This window comes from Knufia obscura (genome assembly GCF_036327395.1).
Source record: "Knufia obscura strain CCFEE 5817 isolate CBS 148926 chromosome Unknown scaffold_17, whole genome shotgun sequence".
Lineage (NCBI taxonomy): Eukaryota > Fungi > Ascomycota > Eurotiomycetes > Chaetothyriales > Trichomeriaceae > Knufia > Knufia obscura.
In genome coordinates, this window is record NW_027042703.1 from 94,345 (window position 1) to 113,944 (window position 19,600).

At 51.6% G+C, this 19,600-nt stretch overlaps 9 protein-coding genes across 9 annotated transcripts; 4 read left to right on the forward strand and 5 right to left on the reverse strand.

The window, feature by feature from the left end:
• Positions 1-89: 89 nt before the first annotated feature.
• Positions 90-1,748, forward strand: PMZ80_010331 (uncharacterized protein; the record flags this gene model as incomplete). The annotated part of the gene is made up of 3 exons (XM_064878721.1): positions 90-293; positions 394-425; positions 599-1,748. The coding sequence occupies 3 exons, from the start codon at positions 90-92 to the stop codon at positions 1,746-1,748; spliced, it is 1,386 nt and encodes a 461-aa protein (XP_064725415.1).
• A 377-nt stretch (positions 1,749-2,125) lies between these two features.
• On the reverse strand, positions 2,126-3,061 carry PMZ80_010332 (uncharacterized protein; the record flags this gene model as incomplete). Its single annotated transcript, XM_064878722.1, has 1 exon — positions 2,126-3,061. One exon carries the CDS (start codon positions 3,059-3,061, stop codon positions 2,126-2,128), a length of 936 nt encoding a protein of 311 aa, XP_064725416.1.
• A 470-nt stretch (positions 3,062-3,531) lies between these two features.
• Positions 3,532-4,890, forward strand: PMZ80_010333 (uncharacterized protein; the record flags this gene model as incomplete). The annotated part of the gene is made up of 1 exon (XM_064878723.1): positions 3,532-4,890. One exon carries the CDS (start codon positions 3,532-3,534, stop codon positions 4,888-4,890), a length of 1,359 nt encoding a protein of 452 aa, XP_064725417.1.
• A 476-nt stretch (positions 4,891-5,366) lies between these two features.
• On the reverse strand, positions 5,367-6,998 carry BFR1 (multicopy suppressor of BFA (Brefeldin A); the record flags this gene model as incomplete). The annotated part of the gene is made up of 3 exons (XM_064878724.1): positions 5,367-5,639; positions 5,688-6,821; positions 6,870-6,998. The coding sequence occupies 3 exons, from the start codon at positions 6,996-6,998 to the stop codon at positions 5,367-5,369; spliced, it is 1,536 nt and encodes a 511-aa protein (XP_064725418.1).
• A 2,350-nt stretch (positions 6,999-9,348) lies between these two features.
• On the forward strand, positions 9,349-10,503 carry PMZ80_010335 (uncharacterized protein; the record flags this gene model as incomplete). Its single annotated transcript, XM_064878725.1, has 1 exon — positions 9,349-10,503. The coding sequence occupies one exon, from the start codon at positions 9,349-9,351 to the stop codon at positions 10,501-10,503; it is 1,155 nt and encodes a 384-aa protein (XP_064725419.1).
• An 82-nt stretch (positions 10,504-10,585) lies between these two features.
• On the forward strand, positions 10,586-11,267 carry PMZ80_010336 (uncharacterized protein; the record flags this gene model as incomplete). Its single annotated transcript, XM_064878726.1, has 2 exons — positions 10,586-10,588; positions 10,710-11,267. The coding sequence occupies 2 exons, from the start codon at positions 10,586-10,588 to the stop codon at positions 11,265-11,267; spliced, it is 561 nt and encodes a 186-aa protein (XP_064725420.1).
• Positions 11,268-11,662: 395 nt separating this feature from the next.
• Positions 11,663-13,885, reverse strand: PMZ80_010337 (uncharacterized protein; the record flags this gene model as incomplete). Its single annotated transcript, XM_064878727.1, has 5 exons — positions 11,663-12,245; positions 12,292-12,687; positions 12,810-12,991; positions 13,044-13,382; positions 13,430-13,885. The coding sequence occupies 5 exons, from the start codon at positions 13,883-13,885 to the stop codon at positions 11,663-11,665; spliced, it is 1,956 nt and encodes a 651-aa protein (XP_064725421.1).
• An 800-nt stretch (positions 13,886-14,685) lies between these two features.
• On the reverse strand, positions 14,686-17,343 carry NCL1 (tRNA (cytosine-5-)-methyltransferase ncl1; the record flags this gene model as incomplete). The annotated part of the gene is made up of 3 exons (XM_064878728.1): positions 14,686-17,008; positions 17,056-17,273; positions 17,323-17,343. The coding sequence occupies 3 exons, from the start codon at positions 17,341-17,343 to the stop codon at positions 14,686-14,688; spliced, it is 2,562 nt and encodes an 853-aa protein (XP_064725422.1).
• Positions 17,344-17,949: 606 nt separating this feature from the next.
• On the reverse strand, positions 17,950-18,765 carry RPB5 (DNA-directed RNA polymerases II 24 kDa polypeptide (RNA polymerase II subunit 5); the record flags this gene model as incomplete). Its single annotated transcript, XM_064878729.1, has 3 exons — positions 17,950-18,481; positions 18,534-18,616; positions 18,667-18,765. The coding sequence occupies 3 exons, from the start codon at positions 18,763-18,765 to the stop codon at positions 17,950-17,952; spliced, it is 714 nt and encodes a 237-aa protein (XP_064725423.1).
• Positions 18,766-19,600: the final 835 nt, after the last annotated feature.

The window sequence follows — 19,600 nt, forward strand, 5'->3', positions numbered from 1 at the left end:
ATATCCGAACAGGCTTGAAGTCCCGGTGCTATCGTGACTAGAGCTATATACCAACGTACACCAATAGCTCTATTATCACTCCTACCACCATGGCGCCCTCGAGAGCCTCGCCTCATCGGTTACTGAGCTGTCGTACCAATATATTCGGTAGCTCGATAACACCGGCACGTCAACAGAGACGATGGCTCAATGCAGCTGTTGGACAGCGAAATCCACCCCGGAAGACCGACACTGACAAGAAGGGGCCTCTGAGTGGCATTCGAGTGCTGGACATGACTAGAGTCTTAGCTGGGGTAAGTATCAACCGGCTGGATCCTCGCAGTAGCCAATCCTCGATGGAGGCTCCTACGAAATCAACTGTTACGAGTGGACTTGGACTAACTCGGTGTCCAGCCATATTGCACTCAAATACTAGGTGATCTAGGGTGAGTAAGTGCTCTTCTCCACCTGACCGCACTCAGATAGTGCTGGACCAGCCTGAAGCACAAGCGGGCCAGCTGCCACTGCCGAGACCACTCCATTGCTTCGCAAATCGAGAGCTCGCCGTGAACTACCAGAAGGCACGTAAACACCCGTACTAACAATATGTTCTCTCCAGCGCAGAAATCATCAAAATCGAACACCCAACCCGCGGCGACGACACCCGCGCCTGGGGTCCACCCTACGCCGAATACACACCCGACAGCTCCCTCGCCGGCACCGGCCCCGGCGAAAGCGCCTACTTCCTCGGCGTAAACCGCAACAAACACTCCCTGGCCCTCTCCTTCCAGCACCCCTCTGGCCAACAGATCCTGCACGAATTAGCCGCGACCTCGGACGTGATAGTCGAGAACTACATCCCCGGTGCGCTCGCGAAGTACAAGATGGACTTTGAGACGCTGTCGGGTATTAACCCGAGTCTCATCTACGCGAGTATAACGGGGTACGGACAGACGGGGCCGTTCAGTAAGCGGGCGGGGTATGATGTTATGGTTGAGGCGGAGTTTGGGCTTATGCATATCACTGGGACGCGGGATGGGCCCCCTGTGAAGGTTGGGGTTGCGGTGACGGATCTGACGACGGGGTTGTACACAGCTAATGCTGTTATGGCGGCGTTGTTGCAGCGGAGTGGTGATCCAGAGCGGAGGGGCCAGTGGCTTGATGTTGCGCTGAGTGATTGTCAGACTGCGACGCTGGCGAATATCGCGAGTTCGGTGTTGGTTAGTGGGAAGAGGGATACGGGGCGGTGGGGGACTGCGCATCCCAGTATCGTGCCGTATAAGGGGTTTGAGACGAAGGATGGGGATGTTATGCTGGGCGGGGGGAATGATAGGTTGTTTGGGGTTTTGTGTCAGAGGTTGGGGAGGCCGGAGTGGGCGGTTGATGAGCGGTTTCGGACGAATAATGTGAGGGTTAAGAATCGGGATGTGCTTGAGGAGATGATTACGGGGGTTACGAGGACGAAGACGACGGGGGAGTGGCTGGGGATTTTGGAGGGGAGTGGGATGCCGTATGCGGCTGTGAATGATGTTAAGGATACGTTGGAGCATGAGCATACGAGGGCGAGGGGGATGGTGACGGAGGTGGAGCATGACAATTGTGGGACGTTGAAGGTTGTGAGTCCGCCGGTCAAGTATAGTGCTAGTAAGGTTGGTGTGAGGAGTGCGCCGCCTACGTTGGGCCAGCACACTGATTACGTGCTGAAGGAGGTGCTGGGGATGAGCGAGGACAAGATTGGGGAGCTGAAGACTGAGGGCGTCGTGGCTTGATCGAAGCGAGCAGTCTGATTGCGCTAAGCCCTCGTAAAATTTCTATAGCATGTATATGAAGTCTGCGCCGGCAAAGATTGAGCTCCGTTATAAGGCTGATGTGAACCAGTATGTCCCCGGAACATCAATGTGGCCGGAGGTACACATACGTCTGCGCAACAAAGGCTGGTATACCCGCGAGACATAAGTCCAAGGTCTTATACATGTCGGCAGGTTCTCAGAGCCAGCACATGACGCTTCGATGGAAATCTAAGCCACTCAAGGCGAAACCAAATCCTGGCGAGCGAGTATAAGCTCAGACACTATTCTATCGAGAGCCATGTGTCCAAACTTCAGGGAGGGCCAGTCCTGCTCAGAAAGAGTTACATCGTATCCATTTACTTCCTCAACTCCTCCGCCCTCCTCTTAATCCCCCCCGCAGCCCCCTCCGCAAACTCCCCATCCCACCGACTCAACGCACTCCTCCCCTGCACCACATCCCCAATCGCCCACTCCATCCTCGCCATATCAAGCGCCTCATCAACATCCCCATCCGGACAAACAATATAGAACTTCCCCTCTCCGATCTTCCTCTCCGCATACTCCGCCACCTGCCCGGGTAACCACGCGCCCTCATTCTTCTTCGCGAGTGTTTCATCCGTTGGCGTGGGTCCAGAATTGCCGCTTAGACCCGTGAACGTCCAGCCGGGAATCAGGAGGTGCACCGAGATGCTAGGCGTGTAACTTGGTGAGCTCTCCGTTCGGAGGTCGTGCGCGAGATGTTCGGCGAGTGTCTTAATGGCGGATTTCGACATGTTGTAGGCTGGGTTTGCGGCGCCGGGCGGGTTGGTGATTCCTTGTTTGCTGCCTGTTATTATGATGCCGTGGGTGCCCTTTGAGGATCCGGACGAGGCGGATTGTTGGAGGAGAGGGAGGAAGACGGAGAGCCCGTTGATCACGCCGTACATGTTCGTGTTTAGCGTTTCGTGGAAGTATTCGACGTCTTCGTAGGGTTGTTTCGTGGTGGGTTTGACGCTTGTGCCGGCGTTGAGCATTAGGAGGTCGAGGCTGGGGAAGGTGGATTGGAATTTTGGGAGGATGGATTTCCAGGCTGAGAGGTCGCCGACGTCGAGTTGGTAGGTTTCTGTTTTGAGGTCGCTGTTGGTGTTGATGCTGTCGAGAGCTTTATGGGCTGCTTGGAGGTTCGAGGTGTTGTAGTCTACTAGGGCGACGTGCATGCCGTGTTTGCGGCAGAGTTGGGCCATTGCGAAGCCGACGCCGCTGGCGCCGCCCGAGATGAGGGCTGTTGCCCCTTTGCGGAAGAAGGTAGACATGTGGATGTTATGTTAGATCTCGCTTAGTGATTGCTATGAGCAGGGCAAGCTGCGAGTCGTAAGCTGTGCGCTCGCAGGTGCTTTAGGGTCAGTAATCGCTGTCAATGCCTCTTTCGGATCAGCCGTGTGGTTGGGAGACAGAGCAGTGCTTGTTAGATGACAATGTTTTACAGAAGCCCGCTGGTTATCGTTTACAATGCCAGTAGTTATCTCATACTTGGAGATTGGGTTCAACTCCGCATCGAGGTCAATGACGTGGTGAACCAGCTCAGGTATGCTTAGGCAAATAACGGAGCTGATACAAAGGAGGCAACACTACCTGATCCAAGGCGCTGCAATGAGTCTGTCTCTAGTCGAGTAGACGAAAAAGAAGTAGAAGACACAACTCTGTGAAACACTGGACAGAAGGAGATCATGAAGCTAGTCCGGAACAGGCAAATATATACGACCCCTATCTAGCATACCAAGCCATGCTCCTCACCAACCTCATCCTTCCTGGCCGAGGCACCACTAACCCATTCGATGTCGAAGTTTCGGATGCAACCAGCAAAATCAGCTCCATCAAGCCAACCTCGACACCATCCACGACACCCCCATCACGAGTAATCCCAACGCTGTGCCATCCCCACATACACCTCGACAAGCCATTCCTCCTAACAGCTCACAATGAGGGCGAAGACCTGCCGGACTACCTCGATCTTGCACCCAAGGATGGCTCATTCGCAGAGGCTCTCACCAAGACAGCCGAGGCGAAGACTCGATATACACGTGCCGACCTGCTTCATCGCGGCTCTCAACTGATAGCTGAAAGCATTCAAGCCGGCGTAACGTCCATGCGAGCGTTCGTCGAGGTGGATCACGTTACCAGATTCATCTGCGTCGAGGCGGGCATTGAACTGAGGCGGAGATTCAAGGAGCAATGCTATGTCCAGCTTTGTGTCTTCGCTCAAGACCCAGTGATCAACGATGAGAAGCACGGTACGGAGAATCGCGAATTGATGGAGGAAGCGTTGCGGAGGTTCAGAAGTGATATTGACGTTGTAGGGTCAACACCTTATGTAGAAGGGGATGAGGGGATGCAACGGAGGAACATCGAGTGGGCGGTGGAAAAGGCTATGGAGCATGGTATGCATCTGGATTTCCATCTGGACTATAATCTAGATCCGAGTTCGAAGCCTATGATATGCCATGTCATCGAGGTGTTGAAGCAATCAAATTGGACTCAGCGGGCAATGGGCAAGGCAGTGGTGATTGGACACTGCTCGCGTATGACCATGTTCAGCACTGAGGAAACGGAGAAGCTCGCTAAAGAGATTCATGATGCTAAACTGCCAATCTCCTTTGTCGGTCTGCCTACCAGCGACTTGTTCATGATGGGAAGACCCGGAGATGGTGATTGGGGAGGCAGCCGGCCACGAGGAACCCTGCAGGTCCTAGAGCTGATCAGGCGATTCAAGCTGAATGCCTGCATAGGCATAAACAATGTCGGCAACGCATTCACGCCATGGGGGAGCGTGGACCCGTTGAGGCTCGCCAGTCTAGGTGTTGGTGTCTACCAAGCAGGAACACCTCAAGATGCGGAGCTTCTGTTCGAGTGCATTTCTGCTTTGGCCCAAGAGGCCATTGGGCTGGAGGACATTGTGGTCAGATCGCTGGAGGAAGGTGCGAATGCTCTGTTCATGGTGGTCGGCAATGACGAGACCATCAACATTAATGGAAAAGACACCGGGATTCCAGCTAGGAAGAGGCTGAGCGTGGCAGATATGGTTTGGGATCCGCCTGAGCTGAGCCAACGAAGAGTTGTTGGCAAAGTGAATTTATCCCGGTAGCCCAGCAGATCCTCAAGCGTACTGGAACAACCATATGAACAGCCCCTATAATGACATGATCAGCTGGCGAACTAGAAGGTGCTTCCTTCAGCGGGCAGCAACACACGCATCAGGCGGAACAACAAGCACATGCTTGGGTCTGGAAGTTGGCCGGTACGCCGACTTTGCTGTTCACGTTAACGCCTCTGTGTCGCATCGCATACTTCGAGGCCAAGCATATTTCTATCAATCTTTTTAATTTTGTAATATGGTAGTAAGTACTATCTTTCCGCACCTTGTGCATGCATAACTTGTCCTGATCAAAGCAGATACGCTTTTTGGCTAATTTTCAGACTGCAAATCTCGACAGCAACCGCCCACGTGCGGCGTCCGGCATGTCAGATTCCTCCTGCGTGGTAATTTCAGATTCCTCCTCGGATGTTGTGCATAGATTGGTCGTGCTCAGTCTCAGCCTTGACCCTGGTTGCCTAGGACGTCTATGCTGCGACGACGTCTTTGGTCTCAGAGTCCTCAATCTTGGCGGCTTCAAGGTCGTTGGTGGCATCATCCACACCGTTCTTCTCGGCTTCCTGAACCTCGCCAGCATCAACATTGACTTCACGAGCAGCGTCGTCAACACCAGCATCTTTCTGGTTGACTTTTTTCGATTGGCCCTGTCGCTGACCTCGCGGTCTTGGTGCCGGTGCAGCAGCGGAAGTCTCAGCTTCCTGCTCGAGCTTCTCGATCTCTTTCTTGGCTTTCTCGATGTTCTAGAACGTGTTAGTAGGTTGACCTAAAGACTGGAATTTGAAACTCACCTTGTCAGTCTGCTCTTTCTGGTCTTTCTTCCAGGTGGCGACCTTTTCCTTCAACTTTTCGACTGTAGGGCCGACTTCGCTCTGGTTGCTTGGTGGATCAATGCCGAGTCTTCCAAGACCTTCGATGAGATCGATGGAGAGGTTGAACTTGTTGTCACCTGCGGCCTTGGCACCCTTCTTGCCCTTCTTCTTTCCGCCACCGCCAGAGAAAAAGTCCTCCTCTTCCTTCTTCATGACGGTCATGCCCTTGAAGCCAGACTCGTCGACTGCCCTTTGAGAAGACGCAGCAAACTTTCCAGGGCCCTTATCCGCTTCAGCAGTGCCGTAGCTGGAGTCGAAGTGCCTGATGATGTTCTCGGCGGTAACGATCTCGTCACCGTAGGCAGGAGCAGAAGCCTCCTCGAGACGGGCCTCGGCGGCCTTCTTGCGCCTGTCCTTCTCGTACTGGTCGCGCTCGGCCTTTTGCCTCTCTCGACGTTGCTGGTAGATCTGATCCTCGAAAGACTTGTACTCCTTGCGCTGGGTGTAGTATTTATCTTTCAAGTCTTGGATAGCCTTCCAGGTCTGATTCTGCTTGTCGTGGAGCCTTTCTCTCTCCGCCTTCAGCTTATCGAAGTTCTTGTTTACATCGTCTCGACCAGCCTTGATCTCGTCGAGCTCTTTCTGGTTCGCGGTGTACTTCTCTGACAAAGCCTTGTTCTCGGAGCTATCAAAAGTCTTCTTGAGATCTGCGTTCTCGGCCTTCTTGGTATCAATCGTCTTCTGTAGTCCCTCGATACCATCGAAGCTCTTCAACAGTCGTCGCAGGTTGCTGACTTCGGTGAGGGTCTTCTTCTCGTCGACAAGCTTCATCTGACCTGAATCAACCTGCTTCATCATGGAGTCGATCTTCTGCTCGACTTCCTTGGAGCTGCTGAAGCCAGCGCGAGAACGAGCATCTTTCTGCTGAGCGATGAGGCTCTTGATCATGCGGTCGTTCTCATCGTACTTGTTGCGCTGAGCTGTCGTAGTGGTCTTGTTGGCACTCTGCTTTGCACGGATCTCCTTGTTCTCTTCAATGAGCTCCTGCCATCTGTCATTTTGAGGACCGCCTTTGCCTGGTCGGGCGCTGTCGATCTTGGAACGGGCAGTGTTCTGTATGCCAATTAGCTAAGAGCGCATTGACGGGTAATGACTCCTTACGAATTCAGCTTGAGCGGCCTTGTGGGCCTTCTCAGCTTCGGCGAGATCAGACTTGAACTTGGCCTCGTCAGGCTTCTCTGGTCTCTTAGAGCCAGTATCAGCTGCGGGCGCAGTTGCGGTGTCGGCCATTGTGCTAGAGGTTACCGGTCGAGGACTTGGAGAGATCGAAGTTGTAGCGAAGAGGACTGATTTACTGGAACATGATTTATCAAGCGATTATTATGGAAGTCAGAACAGCCCGTTTGTGAGTGTGACTTGGGGGAGATGTGTCTATTCAGGTCGTTGATAACACTACCTACAGTAGCATTCTCACACCGAGTTCATTTATATGTGGAGAAATATTTTGTGCAATTCGTGGTCGCGCCGCTTCGGTGCGCCAAATCCCGCTCATTGAGACCTTAGATATATGTAGGGAAGGTCTGCCGATATGCCGTGACAACCTCGTATAGTACTTACGCGGTCTTCTGCTACTTGCATGGTCGAAGGCACATATTTGTTGTACACGTTAGCTCATCACTGGCGAATCGAATGCAGTTTCGGTCATAGGTGCAGGACAAATCATGGAAGAACCGTGAATGAGCAGTCCCAGAGTAGACACCTTTTGAAGCAAACTGTTGGTAGGTGTGCTCGGTTGCTAGTCAAGCAAGAGACGGTCAGTACCATTTACTTCCATGGAGATCACTTTGAGCGTACACCGATATCAACCTCAAATGAAACAAACGAAAACCGCAGATCCATCCGCCCTCATGAGGCTCTTCTACACAGGGTGCTGTTCGGGTACTAGTACCCTCTCCTAAATAATGGCATGAAAGCATTCTGGCACGCATAAAAGCCTCTTGATTTGGTCAACAATGGCGTTTTAGCTAGGGACTACTACTTCCTCACAAAGGCTGATCTTCAAACCGAAAATCCCACAAGTCCCTAGCATTGTCGTCGAAGCCGTAGCCTTTCGAGCTGGTTGTTCCAATGCCTGGAACGATGCCGGGACCAGAGCCCAGCGTTGCAAATGCTCCTTGTCAGCTATCTTCTCAATCATCATGTCCACAAGCCAGTCAGTCGTCAAGTCTGACTCGGAGAGGATGATTGATATGATAGACCTAGGGAACACTAATGCCTACGAACAGCAGCCATACTTGTTGATTGGCTAGACCCCATTCGAGATAGGCCACATCGTCTAGCGGCCAGCCATGAAGTGAAGTCCTATTCCAAGGGGAATGAACACACCTGAAACGATCGCAATGCTGCTGTAGCTGAGTGTGTCCAGGTGTCGGCGAAAGTGTCTCTTCGCAGTTAACATACCTGCAGTAAGAACAAGCCAAACGGCAAACGACCAGAACAAGTATTGCGGCCAGTCCTCGCTGTTCCAGCCTAGCAGATCCTCCACGTAGAAGAGCCTGAGATATGCCCATCGGTCGTTTGGCTTGTCGCGCATTCGAGTGGAGACATCGTCGAGTGCTTCTTTCCTGCGCCGATACCAATCCCTTGCAGCAAGAGTATCGTCTTCGACCAATGCTACGTACTCAGCACCAGTATCGTAGCAGTCTTTCATGAGGTACGTGTAATCGAATTGGTAATTGGTCACTGCTGCGGTGGTATCCACGACAGATCCTGGGGCTGACGAGGGATTACTCTAGGTAGACATTCACTTGCTGGCTAGCGATTCGCTCCACTGAGCAGTACGAACACCGATTTATCTCTGACCTTCAGTATCGATATGTTGGAACAATGTCGTGGCCAAGAAGTACAGACATATCGGCAACTCATTGACGACCGACACGTATGCAGCTGCTTTTGCCCAGTAGTCCCAGAAGTCGATCACTTCACCACGCTAATTTGGCTATCGCTTCTTGCTGGCATGCGCATCGTCGTCCTGACTAGCTTCGCTTGAAGACACTCTGCCACGCTTCGAAACCTTTGAGATCCTCTCTTTCTCCTCGCCAATATCGCTAGAACCAGCTGTCTTCTCATACTCTAGCTTCTCCCAGCACTACACTACATACCGGTACACTACACTACACTACAGCCCGTCGCCCTGTAGTAATACAGTGTAGTGGTGTAGTGAAATAGTCTTTTTTAGGCTTAGTGCTCGCTAGTGCTGCCTATCTAGGTAGTGTTCTATCAGATGGGATGGATAGGTCTAGACTCCACTAACCAGATTAGGACTAGTAATAGCGAGAATATGTGAATAAGTCAGCATCACTACAGTATCGGTACACTACACTACACTACACTACAGGGAATCGCTGAAATACCGATCAGTGTAGTGTACCGGTATTCGCTAACGCTGGAGAGGCTCTGGTCAGTGTCAACCGCATGCCTGAATCCTCATTCACCAATACCGATCATAATCTGAGAAAAAAGTGGTACAAATTCGTTGAAACACAAGACATCTTTGACACGTGTTGGGTGACTATATGAGGTAGGAGCCGTATGCTTGCGAAGTCAATCTGGTACTTTTCCAGGTAGCAAGCATCGTCACATGAAAACGTCAAGAAAATCCAAGGAGAAATTCGCTATGGCAGAAGACGCTGCAGAAGAATCCAGGGAGGAGACGCCTGCCACTCAAAGCCCGTCCGAGGCAGCAGAATCTCCTGGTTCTGGAGGGCGAAACGCTACGGCAGAAGGATGTGTTGAAATTCGGACCTCATGTCGCTCGACATCACCGAACATGCCCAGCGGCAATGGCACTTCTGGGGAAGCCAGTCCTGTTCAAGCAACAATGTCCCAATCAAGCAGGAAGCGTAAAGGTCCAGGCAGTCGTGGCTTGCCGAAAGCCCAAAGCAAGCATGCGACCGCACGCGAGGTTGCAGATGAACGCCGCATCCCGCTTGGTTTTCTGCTGAAGGGTAATCGCATTCAGCTTCAGGTCGGCGGTATTGATGAAGACTATCTATTCGACGGTAGTAGGAGACAACTATTTCTGGAGGCTGTGGCCATTGCTGTTCAAAATACTCGACGCGACCGTGGTGCAAGTGGACAATGGGAGAAATGCTGTAAGCAGGCAGATGAGCTCTTAGCTCAAGAGGTACGTGAGAAGAAGTCTTCAGAAGCCACTCGCAAGAAATGGCGGTCGATTATTAATGGCAGAAGATTGCGCTCAGGTACTACGAACAGGATACCTAACGACGAGAATGCATACGAAGATGATACAGAAGTCTCGGAGAGCGAAGACATAGGCCGACAGTCAGCTGCACTCAATGATACAGCCGAAGGCTCTCGGGACACTTCTGACGACGATGCACAAGATTCTTCATTGGCGAGCCGTGTCCCGCCATCATCGAGCTCGGGCATGAGCAAGAAAAGAGCACGAGATGAGCAAGTCTCGGATGCCGATAAGGATCTGCCCATAAGCGACTCCTCTCAGAAACTTCGAATGACTGACGCACAACGCTACCCACACCTGCGACCCGACCACCCCGCGTGGGACAAGACCTTTCCAGATGCCAACTCACTTTACACTTATATCCTCAATCACTTCACTACATACAAGGGTAATGGTAACAAGCAGTTGCGCCACCAAGAGTACCCTTCCTATTTCAATCATAAAGGGTTCATCCTCACTCCACAGAAGCTTAGCCAGGAAGTCCTAGAGCTATGGATCAGAAATGCCGAGGACTGGCCACAAGATGCATAGGAACGAGCTCAAATGAAGAGCATGTGCCGTGAGGGTGAAAATACAACCAAACAATACACACCAGAAAGCAACACGACGAAGCATGGTAAGCCTAGGAAAAGGAAGCCGAAACATACAGTTGACGTGCACAGTCCTGTCACAGGAGAATTCATAACAGCCGAGGAGCGAGCGTGCATTGTCTGAATTCAATATAAACCAAGTGATAGCTCACCAGCTATCCAAAGAAAAGAACCTGGAAGGCCAACGACACTGCTGAGGGAAAGCCTGGCAGAACCAGCAAGGAGAAACGACTCGTAGCTGAGCAGATCAATGAAAACGTCAATGAGGGTATCTTCACTCGCAAGCTCCTAGATGAGAAGAACGCCAAACATGCTAAGCAGATGCAGCAAGCACAGAAGCAGATCTTGGCTCTGCAGCGCCAAAACATGAGTCTGCAGAATTGCTTGACCAGAGCCGAGACGTGGGCAGCAATAAATTACGCAAATATCGAACATTGGGAAGTTCAGACTCACCGATTCAATGATCTCAACCGCTGCATCATGGGCGATTATCTGAATGCCCTCAAATCGGATAGTGTTCCTTATCCTCTCCGTTCAATGATCCCGGAGCTCCGCAACCAACGCATTGGTGAAGACGACCAGAGCCTCCTGGCACCTGAGGCTTCCGATACTCAATCCCCGAACGAAGACGCGATCATCAGTAGATACGGGTCTGAGCTACGGGACTTTGCGAGAAGCGGCTGTCACTGCCAGAGTTCAGGATGAAGTAAGGCTGGTTGAGGAGACTCACCATGAGGTTATGGAAGAGCAAGAAAGTGAGTTCGAAGACTTCTCGGATAGTGAGTCGGACAGCGAGTCTGACAGCGGGTCAGATAGTGAGTCTGCCATTGCATCTATCGGAGATTCTGCTGGAGCTATTGAGGCCAAATTGCCATCTCTTATGACACGAGGGCTTATACGAGCTCGAGGGACCCGTTGGTAGCGGCAAGGTCTGGTGTTGGGGCACACTTCGGTAGAGTCAGGGTTAATCGTGCGTACCGTTGATGTGGATTCACGTGGAGTATCTGTAGATATGTAGGTTAGAGTACTATATTTATAGACCAATCGAGATGAATCACACTAGCACTGACGGGTACATGCCCACAGAACAATATGCCATCTCAACCAGTATTCTCCTTCGCCTGCTCCCCGACCTGATAAAGCGGAGGGTAAGGCTCCCGATCCTTCCCCATCCACCTCTTCCCATAATACGGCATCTTCTCCACATAATACTTCCCATGCTGCCTATTCCCAACACTAAACACACTATCCAATTCCTCCAGCGTCATCCCCTTCGTCTCCGGCAACAAGAAGTACGTATACACCGTAGCGAATAAGTTGAAAGCCGCATACCACGCAAACGCGCCCTGTGGCGTAAATGCCTCAACGAGCGCAGGCCACGTAAGCGAGATAATAAAGTTCCAGCCCCAGCAGGTCGCGGTGGCAAAGGACATGCCGAGATCGCGGATGTACAGTGGGAATGCCTCGGCGGAGTAGGTGAAGGGGACGGGACCTTCGGAGGGAGAGTAGATGGCCATGAAGGTGAAGATGCCGGCGGCGATGGAGCCGATGCGGGCGTTTTCTTGGGACTCAGGGATCCAGAAGCTGAAGCCGGTCCAGAGGAGGCAGAGGGCCATTAGGGGGAAGCCGACGAGGAGGAGGTTGCGGCGGCCGAAGGTGTCGATTGTGTAGATGGCTGGGATGCTGTTGGGGGTTAGCTGGGGAAGTTGAGGTGTGGAGGGGAACGTACGCGAATAACCAGTTTACTGCGCCTGTGCCGAAGGATACGAGTAGAGCGTTGCTCTGGCTGTATCCGGCTTGGACGAAGATGGAGGTGCTAGGGAGTTTGTTAGTATTTTGACGTATGTATGTGGAGAGTGTGACTTGCCTGTAATATGCGATAACGTTAACGCCACAAAACTGCTGCATGAACATTACGAAGAAGGCAGACTGAGCGGCTCGGCGGTTGCGCTTGACGGTGAACATTTCTCTGACGAGGTTCTTTCCTTCTCGTTGCGATGCTTCGACCTCGAGTAACTTGAAAGAGTAGTACATGTCGCGTGCTGCTTGGATAGGATGTGTTCGAAGTCGAGAGAAAGAGTTAAACGCCTTGTCCCACTTGCCCTTCTCCATGTACCATCGAGGACTAGTATCCGTTAGCATAGGTGTCTAAGACAATCTCTAGAGGTCATTATACCTTTCAGGACACATATATACCATAATGCATACGAAGAACTGTGATTCGTTAGCCTCCTGAGGTCTGCTCACTGAATCGGACATACTGGTGGAATGGCTGTAGAGCCCAGCATCCATCTCCAGGGTGCGAATTGAGCAGTTCCTGCAATATATCCCGGTGTGCCAGGCTCGCCAACCTCTGGGCTACCAGGCCATTTCAAGCCCTGGAATGCGACTGATGCAACAAACCCAAGCATGATCCCGAATGCGGTCCACTTGAATATATGTTAGCCAGGTCTGAAGCATGAAGATTCTCTGATTTCTCACCATCTGCCACATCATGGTGAGGGCACCACGAATGTTCTTGGGTGCAGATTCAGCAGAGTAGACAGGCGTTGTGGAGGACTTGGCGCCGACTGCTAGACCGAGTGCAAACCGAGCGATGAGCAGGTTGTACCAGTTGTTTGCTGCTGCCATCCAAAATGAGGCAGCGAATGAGATTATGCATGAAACGAAGATTGTTCCTCGTCGACCCAGTAGTTTGTTGAGTGGTGCATTTAGCCAGCACCCGATCAGAAGTGAGCAGAGATAGGGAGCACCATTGAGGAGGCCTTGTTGCCAGACATTGGTGATTCCGAATTCATCGAAATAAAATTGCTGCGCGCCCTGATGAAGGTCAGACATGGCTTCAGTAGAAGGAAGGGTTTTCATACGTTGACCGCCGTTTGGTCCATACCTTGGACAATTGCAGACCCTGCACAGAGAACAACCAAAAAGTACAACGCGAAGGGCTGACTCCATCGGTGATGAATTTCATGCCTGAGGATATCCTTCTCTTCTTCACTCAACATGTCGACATATTCGAAGCCATCTTGTCGCTGCTGAACACGTGCAAGAAGACCGCCTTTATGAAACGCATCTCGATGCTCTTGGAGTCCTCTGCTGTCAACAAAAGCGTCAACATCCTTGAGGACTTCGCCATCAGTCAGGCCGGACAGCGGGTTCCGAAGAAGCGCGGCAACGCTGGGTTGGCGCGTTGACCTTCTGCGTTGACCGTTCTCGTCGTGCGCTGTAATCGATGATGCGCTTGAACCTCGGCGTGCTGCAATATTTGACTTTTCGTAGTCGTTATGCTCGACAGCCTCGGCGTCGACCTTCGGGAGAGGCATTGCTGTACCTGTATTGTCAGATCACAGATTTGCAAGATGTGCGTCTGTGATGGGCGCGACGGGGTGGTACAGCAATGTCGACGGAATAGATGAACCCATCATATATACCCACCGCGCCCCGTCTCCTCCAGGCCGGCACATCATGGAGACGGAACGTTCTTGGTATCAACTTTCCCGCGCATGACCTCCACGTTTGGCACACGTCAACTCCGTTGCATAGGACTGAAAAGTGGATAAGGAGGACTCAGCACGAGTACCGCGAGATACCCACGCATGTGCCTACCGAAGTCTCAGCACACGTCACACAAGCACAAACATACCGTAATTGGTTTGCTGTTGTACCAAGACTTTTCCGGTTGCGTAGCGCTTGGCCCTGAACCCTTGGCTCTTACTGCGATCGCAGAAGATCGGCGGGTTTTCCTGAACGCCTAGCCTTGGCATGTAGGAATTTTTGTGTCACGGTGGAAACCAAAGCTCAGGAGACATATTCGAACAGTATGTTCACGAGGCGACCATAACTGCTGCTCTCGGATACGTCGAGCAAATTGTTTTGCTACCCCAGGACAGTAGGTGGTAGTTGAGAAGTAGTCTAGAAAATAGCTCCTGGGACATACCACATTGTTCGGTTCGGAAAAGGCGGGAACACAAGCATTTTTGGCAGTCGAACTCCCGAACTAACAGACTGGAAGGAAGCTCATCACCGAAGTTGCCAAGCATACAGGAAGGGCGTGCTGTATGCTTCCTTAATTTTCAGCCTCCACTATTGGTGGATTATGCCATTTTTATGTTACATACCTCTATCAACCCTGTTCAAGTGACACGCCTCCATCATCTTCGTCTTCTGACGGTGCAACCTTCTCGGCGTTTGGTATCGGTTCTGGTGAACTGCTGTTTCTCGTTTTCATTTTTATGTCGCCATCTTCTTCTGTGGTTGCAGGTGCGGGTGCTCCTTCTGCTTGATCTTTGGCCGCCGCTTGTTCAGGCTTCCTGTTCTGATTCATGTTCTGCAACGGTGAGTCGTCGTTGAAGAGTCTCAACAGCATGGCTTTCCGATCCTCTTTGGGCATCATCAAGTTCAGACTATGGATACTCTTCCATAGAGGGAAGACCATCCTCTCGCTGAAGCCTCCTTCATCTTCAGAGGGCTCAACAACGAGGACGCAACAGCCCATGCCCAGATCGCGCATCTGATCGCCCAGCTCGTCAAGGCTGGCCCAATCATCGTCGTGGAAGCGAGGAAACATCTCGACCAACAATTTCTTGAGTGTCTCTTTCTTCCGAAGCTTCACGATGCGCTTTTGGCCGACCCACGTCTCGAGTATACGAAGGCCATCAGTCTGGATGCGCCAAGGACAAGTATCCGGTGAGGGCGCATCCTGCTTGACGAACATCTTAACACCTGAGTGCACAAATTTCATGCCTTTACCTTCGTTCTCCTGCAAGACCTCCTTAGCAAGTGCGGTAGTGTAATACATGTTCTTAGTCGCAACACCCTCGGCGTTTCTGACCATAAATCTATCCATCGGAAACTGCGGTGACAAGTCGTAGAAGGTTTTGATGCCTTGAAGCTCGGGGATGTTCTCGTCGACATATTTAAAAGGTTCTTCGAAAGCTTGACCTTTATTCTTCTTCTTGTTCTCTTGTCTGAGTTGGGTATCTTCACTCTTCACACGTTTGTGCTCTTGCTGCGGCTGCGCTTCTTCGTCTTCTCTTTTTCGTTTTGTCGAGGCCTCATCAGGTGATTGCACATTGTCCTCGAGCTTGACTAGTGGGTCGGATTCGACTTTCGGCTCGGGAGCTGGTTGCTCATCTGTTTGCCCCTCTTCTTTCAGTACTTCGCCATCTGTCTTTGTGTCCATAACATTAGTCACGCCGTTCGAGTCAGCGACCTCAACCTTGACCTTGGACTCCTCGGCAGCTACTTTTGGCTGGGAAGTGGTTGAGCTAGATGATTTTGCTGTATGGCCGGCACGTATCTCGGATTTCTTCTCCAGTATGGCGATGAAGAAGGCACCAGTATTCTGCGAATGAGGATAGACACGCATGGCGCGGTCCAAGGGCATATCGTTGTCAGTAGGGAACATGGATTCAGCGAGCCTACTAAGCCCATCAAAGCCATGCTCGGCCTGATATTTCTCGACTGAAGCCCAGTCGTCCCATGTTCTCCCAGATTTGTCCATGATGTTCCACTTCTTCAAACCAGAATATCGCTTCAAACCCGGCAACAGATCTTTGGTTTCCATAAGGTCGACAATGCCTCTACCACCACACTGAGTTATGGCGGTTTGGAGTACTGCTTCGTCCTCGACTGGATTCATACTGCAGGTAGAGTAGACAACTCTGCCACCAACCTTGAGCATTTGAAGAGCTCGAACGAGGATCCTGACCTGTGTTGCGTGAAGACCAAGACCATTGCTAGGGGTCCATTGCTTCCATATCTCGAGATTCTTCCTTAGTGTGCCGTCGCCCGAGCATGGTACATCAGCAAGAATGCGGTCGAATTTGAGGTAGCGATTCTGGATTGGTTTGCCATCCTCAGCAGGCTTGGAGGCGATCTTAATCGAAGGATATATTGTGGCATCGTGGTTGGTAACAATTATGTTTGGTGAGCTGAGACGCTTCATCTGGTGAACCAGCATGTGGGCTCTTTTGTAGTCGATATCGTTCGCAATGAGCAGGCCGGTAGAGCGGCCGTCGTCAAGGAATTCTTCTCCTGCTGGCCTGTCGAGTCCGCTATTGAAGTTGTGTGCAACCTGTCGAGCTCGATCTTCCTCACCGGCATTCACCAGTTCTAACAGTTGAGCAGACTTGCTACCGGGAGCAGCGCAGAGGTCGAGCACAGTCATGCCAGGCTTGAGGTCTATGACCAATGGAGGTATCATGCTCACCACCTCTTGTCTTGTAATGTTGCCCACATCCGTCTCAGCAACGAGAAACTTCTGGAAGTTGGCGAAGGGACCGAATCGACGGATGACATTTTTGGGGGTGGTCATGTACCAGGCCAGCTTGTCTGGGTACCATTCGACAGGCTGCGGGGCTTCGACATATGCGCCTTCGTACTGGATAGACTTGATCTCGGGAATGTAGTGGTTGCGCAGTCGTTCTTGCACGGCAAGCGCGTGTCTAGCAAAAATTAGCAATGGCAGGTACGATAGATTGGTGCGACTGACGCTTTTGAACCAGTAAATCTGAAGCTGTTTGGCAGGTCCGTTTTCATGGCTTTCCAGAAGGCATCGCGCTCGTCCTCTGGTACAATACCGAGACCATTGTAGTAACTCTCAAATCTCTCGTTATTTCGAGGCAGCGTCGATTTATCGGTTCGAGTATCTGGGCGATCTCGTCGATTTCCACCGCCATGACCGCCGCGACCACCTCGACCTCGGCCGCCCTAGCAATATTAGCACATCGAGAATGCTGTCCCGGAAAGACATACCTACTCGTTTACCTCCGCGACCCATTTTGCGTGTTTAGAGCTTGAAGTTAACCAGCTTGAAGCTCTACAGCAAAAAGTTCATGTTCAGCTCTAAGTTCCAATTCACATGCATGTCTGTGGGGCACGCCTCGCTGCGGAGAACTCGGACTCGAATTTGCTTGGTTTGTGCAGTTTGCTAATCTTGGTACGGCAAACTATGACCATCAACGGAACAGCAAAAAGACATGGAGGAAAAGAAAGCTTGAGGAATGAAGAAAGTGGCAGACTGCCTGAGCCAGGTCATCAACTGCTGAAGGTATGAATCGAGCCTACTTACATGGTGTCTCCACGTCTTAACCACTTGCTGCTCAAACGAGAAGAATCCAGTGCTGTAGTGACCTGGCCTGTCTCGGCCTTATATCTTCGGAGCAGGTCCACATATTCATCTTACCATGCCAGTCGTTCCAGGAAACCCAGCAGAAAGTTGACCAGAGGTCTATCGTGTCGCGTGCTGGAACCTCCAAGGACAGCCGTCATCGTTGACCCTCGCTTGGCCATAGACCTCTAAATGCAAATAAATGAGCTTTTCTTGAGAGCTAGAATGCCCACCTTGCCAACGCCTGCGCTAAACCTGGACACAAACACCTGAACACTAGGCGTATACCCATCGGTAACTGGCATATCGTCCTGCCGTTTCACTCTTTCGAATGATCTTGACCACCTGTCCTTTGCGCAAACCCAGATACCTTGCAACCGGGTCATCACTCTGAATACGTGGTAGCTGGGTTTCTCGCAGCCTGTATCTGTCTAGCAGCACCTTCTTTTCTTCGTCACTCAGTAATATGTGCTTCGGTACAAGCTCGTGCTTGGTGATGTTGACCAACAGATCCTCCTCCTTGAACTGCTTTGCCTCGATTCCTTGATCCAGCAGTGGGTCGAATGCGCGCAGCGCAGCAGCATTTGGTTGTTCTTGAGTGATCATGATACCATTGGAATAGTTCGATTCAAGCAGAACGTGGGCAAATTGCCGAGTCTGCTTGATGCCAACGCTCCTGTCTGCGCAAAACTCGACCCATATGGTGCCTGCCGTTGTCGAGGGGTCTGGGTTCAGCTTGCTCGGTCTGGGGGTGTCGCGCTTCATCATTTCAGTGGTAGGACTCGCTTTGAGTGTCATCTTGCGTCGACTACGTTGCTACATGTTAGCAACAGTCACTGCACCCTTCTTCAATCACTAACTCTACTTCTCCATTCTCATCCTGGAATCGTGCTATGAAGTCGTCACGAGGAATCTCCTTCTCCTCCCTGCTTATTTCGTAGCCCTGCCCGATACCATCAGCACCATTCGTCAGCATGCTCTCACACTACTCACTCTGTCGGCGAGCATTTCGTTGACCGTCCTCCATATCCGCCATAGATGTGTCGCTCTCGTCGCTCGCAATTGCGCCGCGTGGCTCTGAGGATCGGACATGGTCGCAAGTGTGGGAAATGATCGTTATGATTTTCGTGGTAAGAGCCTTGTGATCGAGGTTGGCGATGGTGACTTTGGACAGTGGTATGCGATGCGCTTGATCCCTTGAACAAAAAATCTGGAGTCTTGCTCTTTCGCAGAACTTCTGTCCTAGTCATGGCGCGAGATCACGTGATTCGGCTGTCCTTCCCAGAACCCGGCTCGCGAACACTGATGAGACAAACAGATGCAATAATACGTTCACTGGACAAGCCATTCACTACGGCTTTTGCTCTATCCTATTGAGGTCGCTCGCTGCTAGAATGAAGCTCGATGAGATCCTATCACTGCTCGCAGAATATGCGCTGCCACGCCGGATCGGTCCGTTATGCTACACAGCAATGCCCTGAAGACGCACACGCTTTATCAAGAAACTCACAAGAGCTCATCCTACAAGGAAGAGTGAGAAGACTGCACTGCTACAGAAACTTAGAAAGGTACAGATCGTCTGAGCGGCCTCCTCTGCGGGCTTCTCGCGTTACGAGCTCAGAGGCGCCAGAGTCATAAGATTCTACTGCGTTACTCGCAGTTCGCTTGGCCTAACCATCGGATCATCCGCCCTTTCTCATATACAGTCTATGCTTACCCAAGGTTCTCGGCCTAGCTTGACCGATCTTATGACAGCATGTCACCTCGTTCTCGTGCTTCAAGTGGTCCTCAGTGGGTGACTCGGGCGCTACAGACAGATTCAAGTTGACGGCCATTCACTTCGTGCGGTCCTCAACCTATGTGTATTCCGGTCCCGGCCCGCGATCGGCTTCACCTGCATTTCTGCTAAGCGTTCCTACCCTCATTG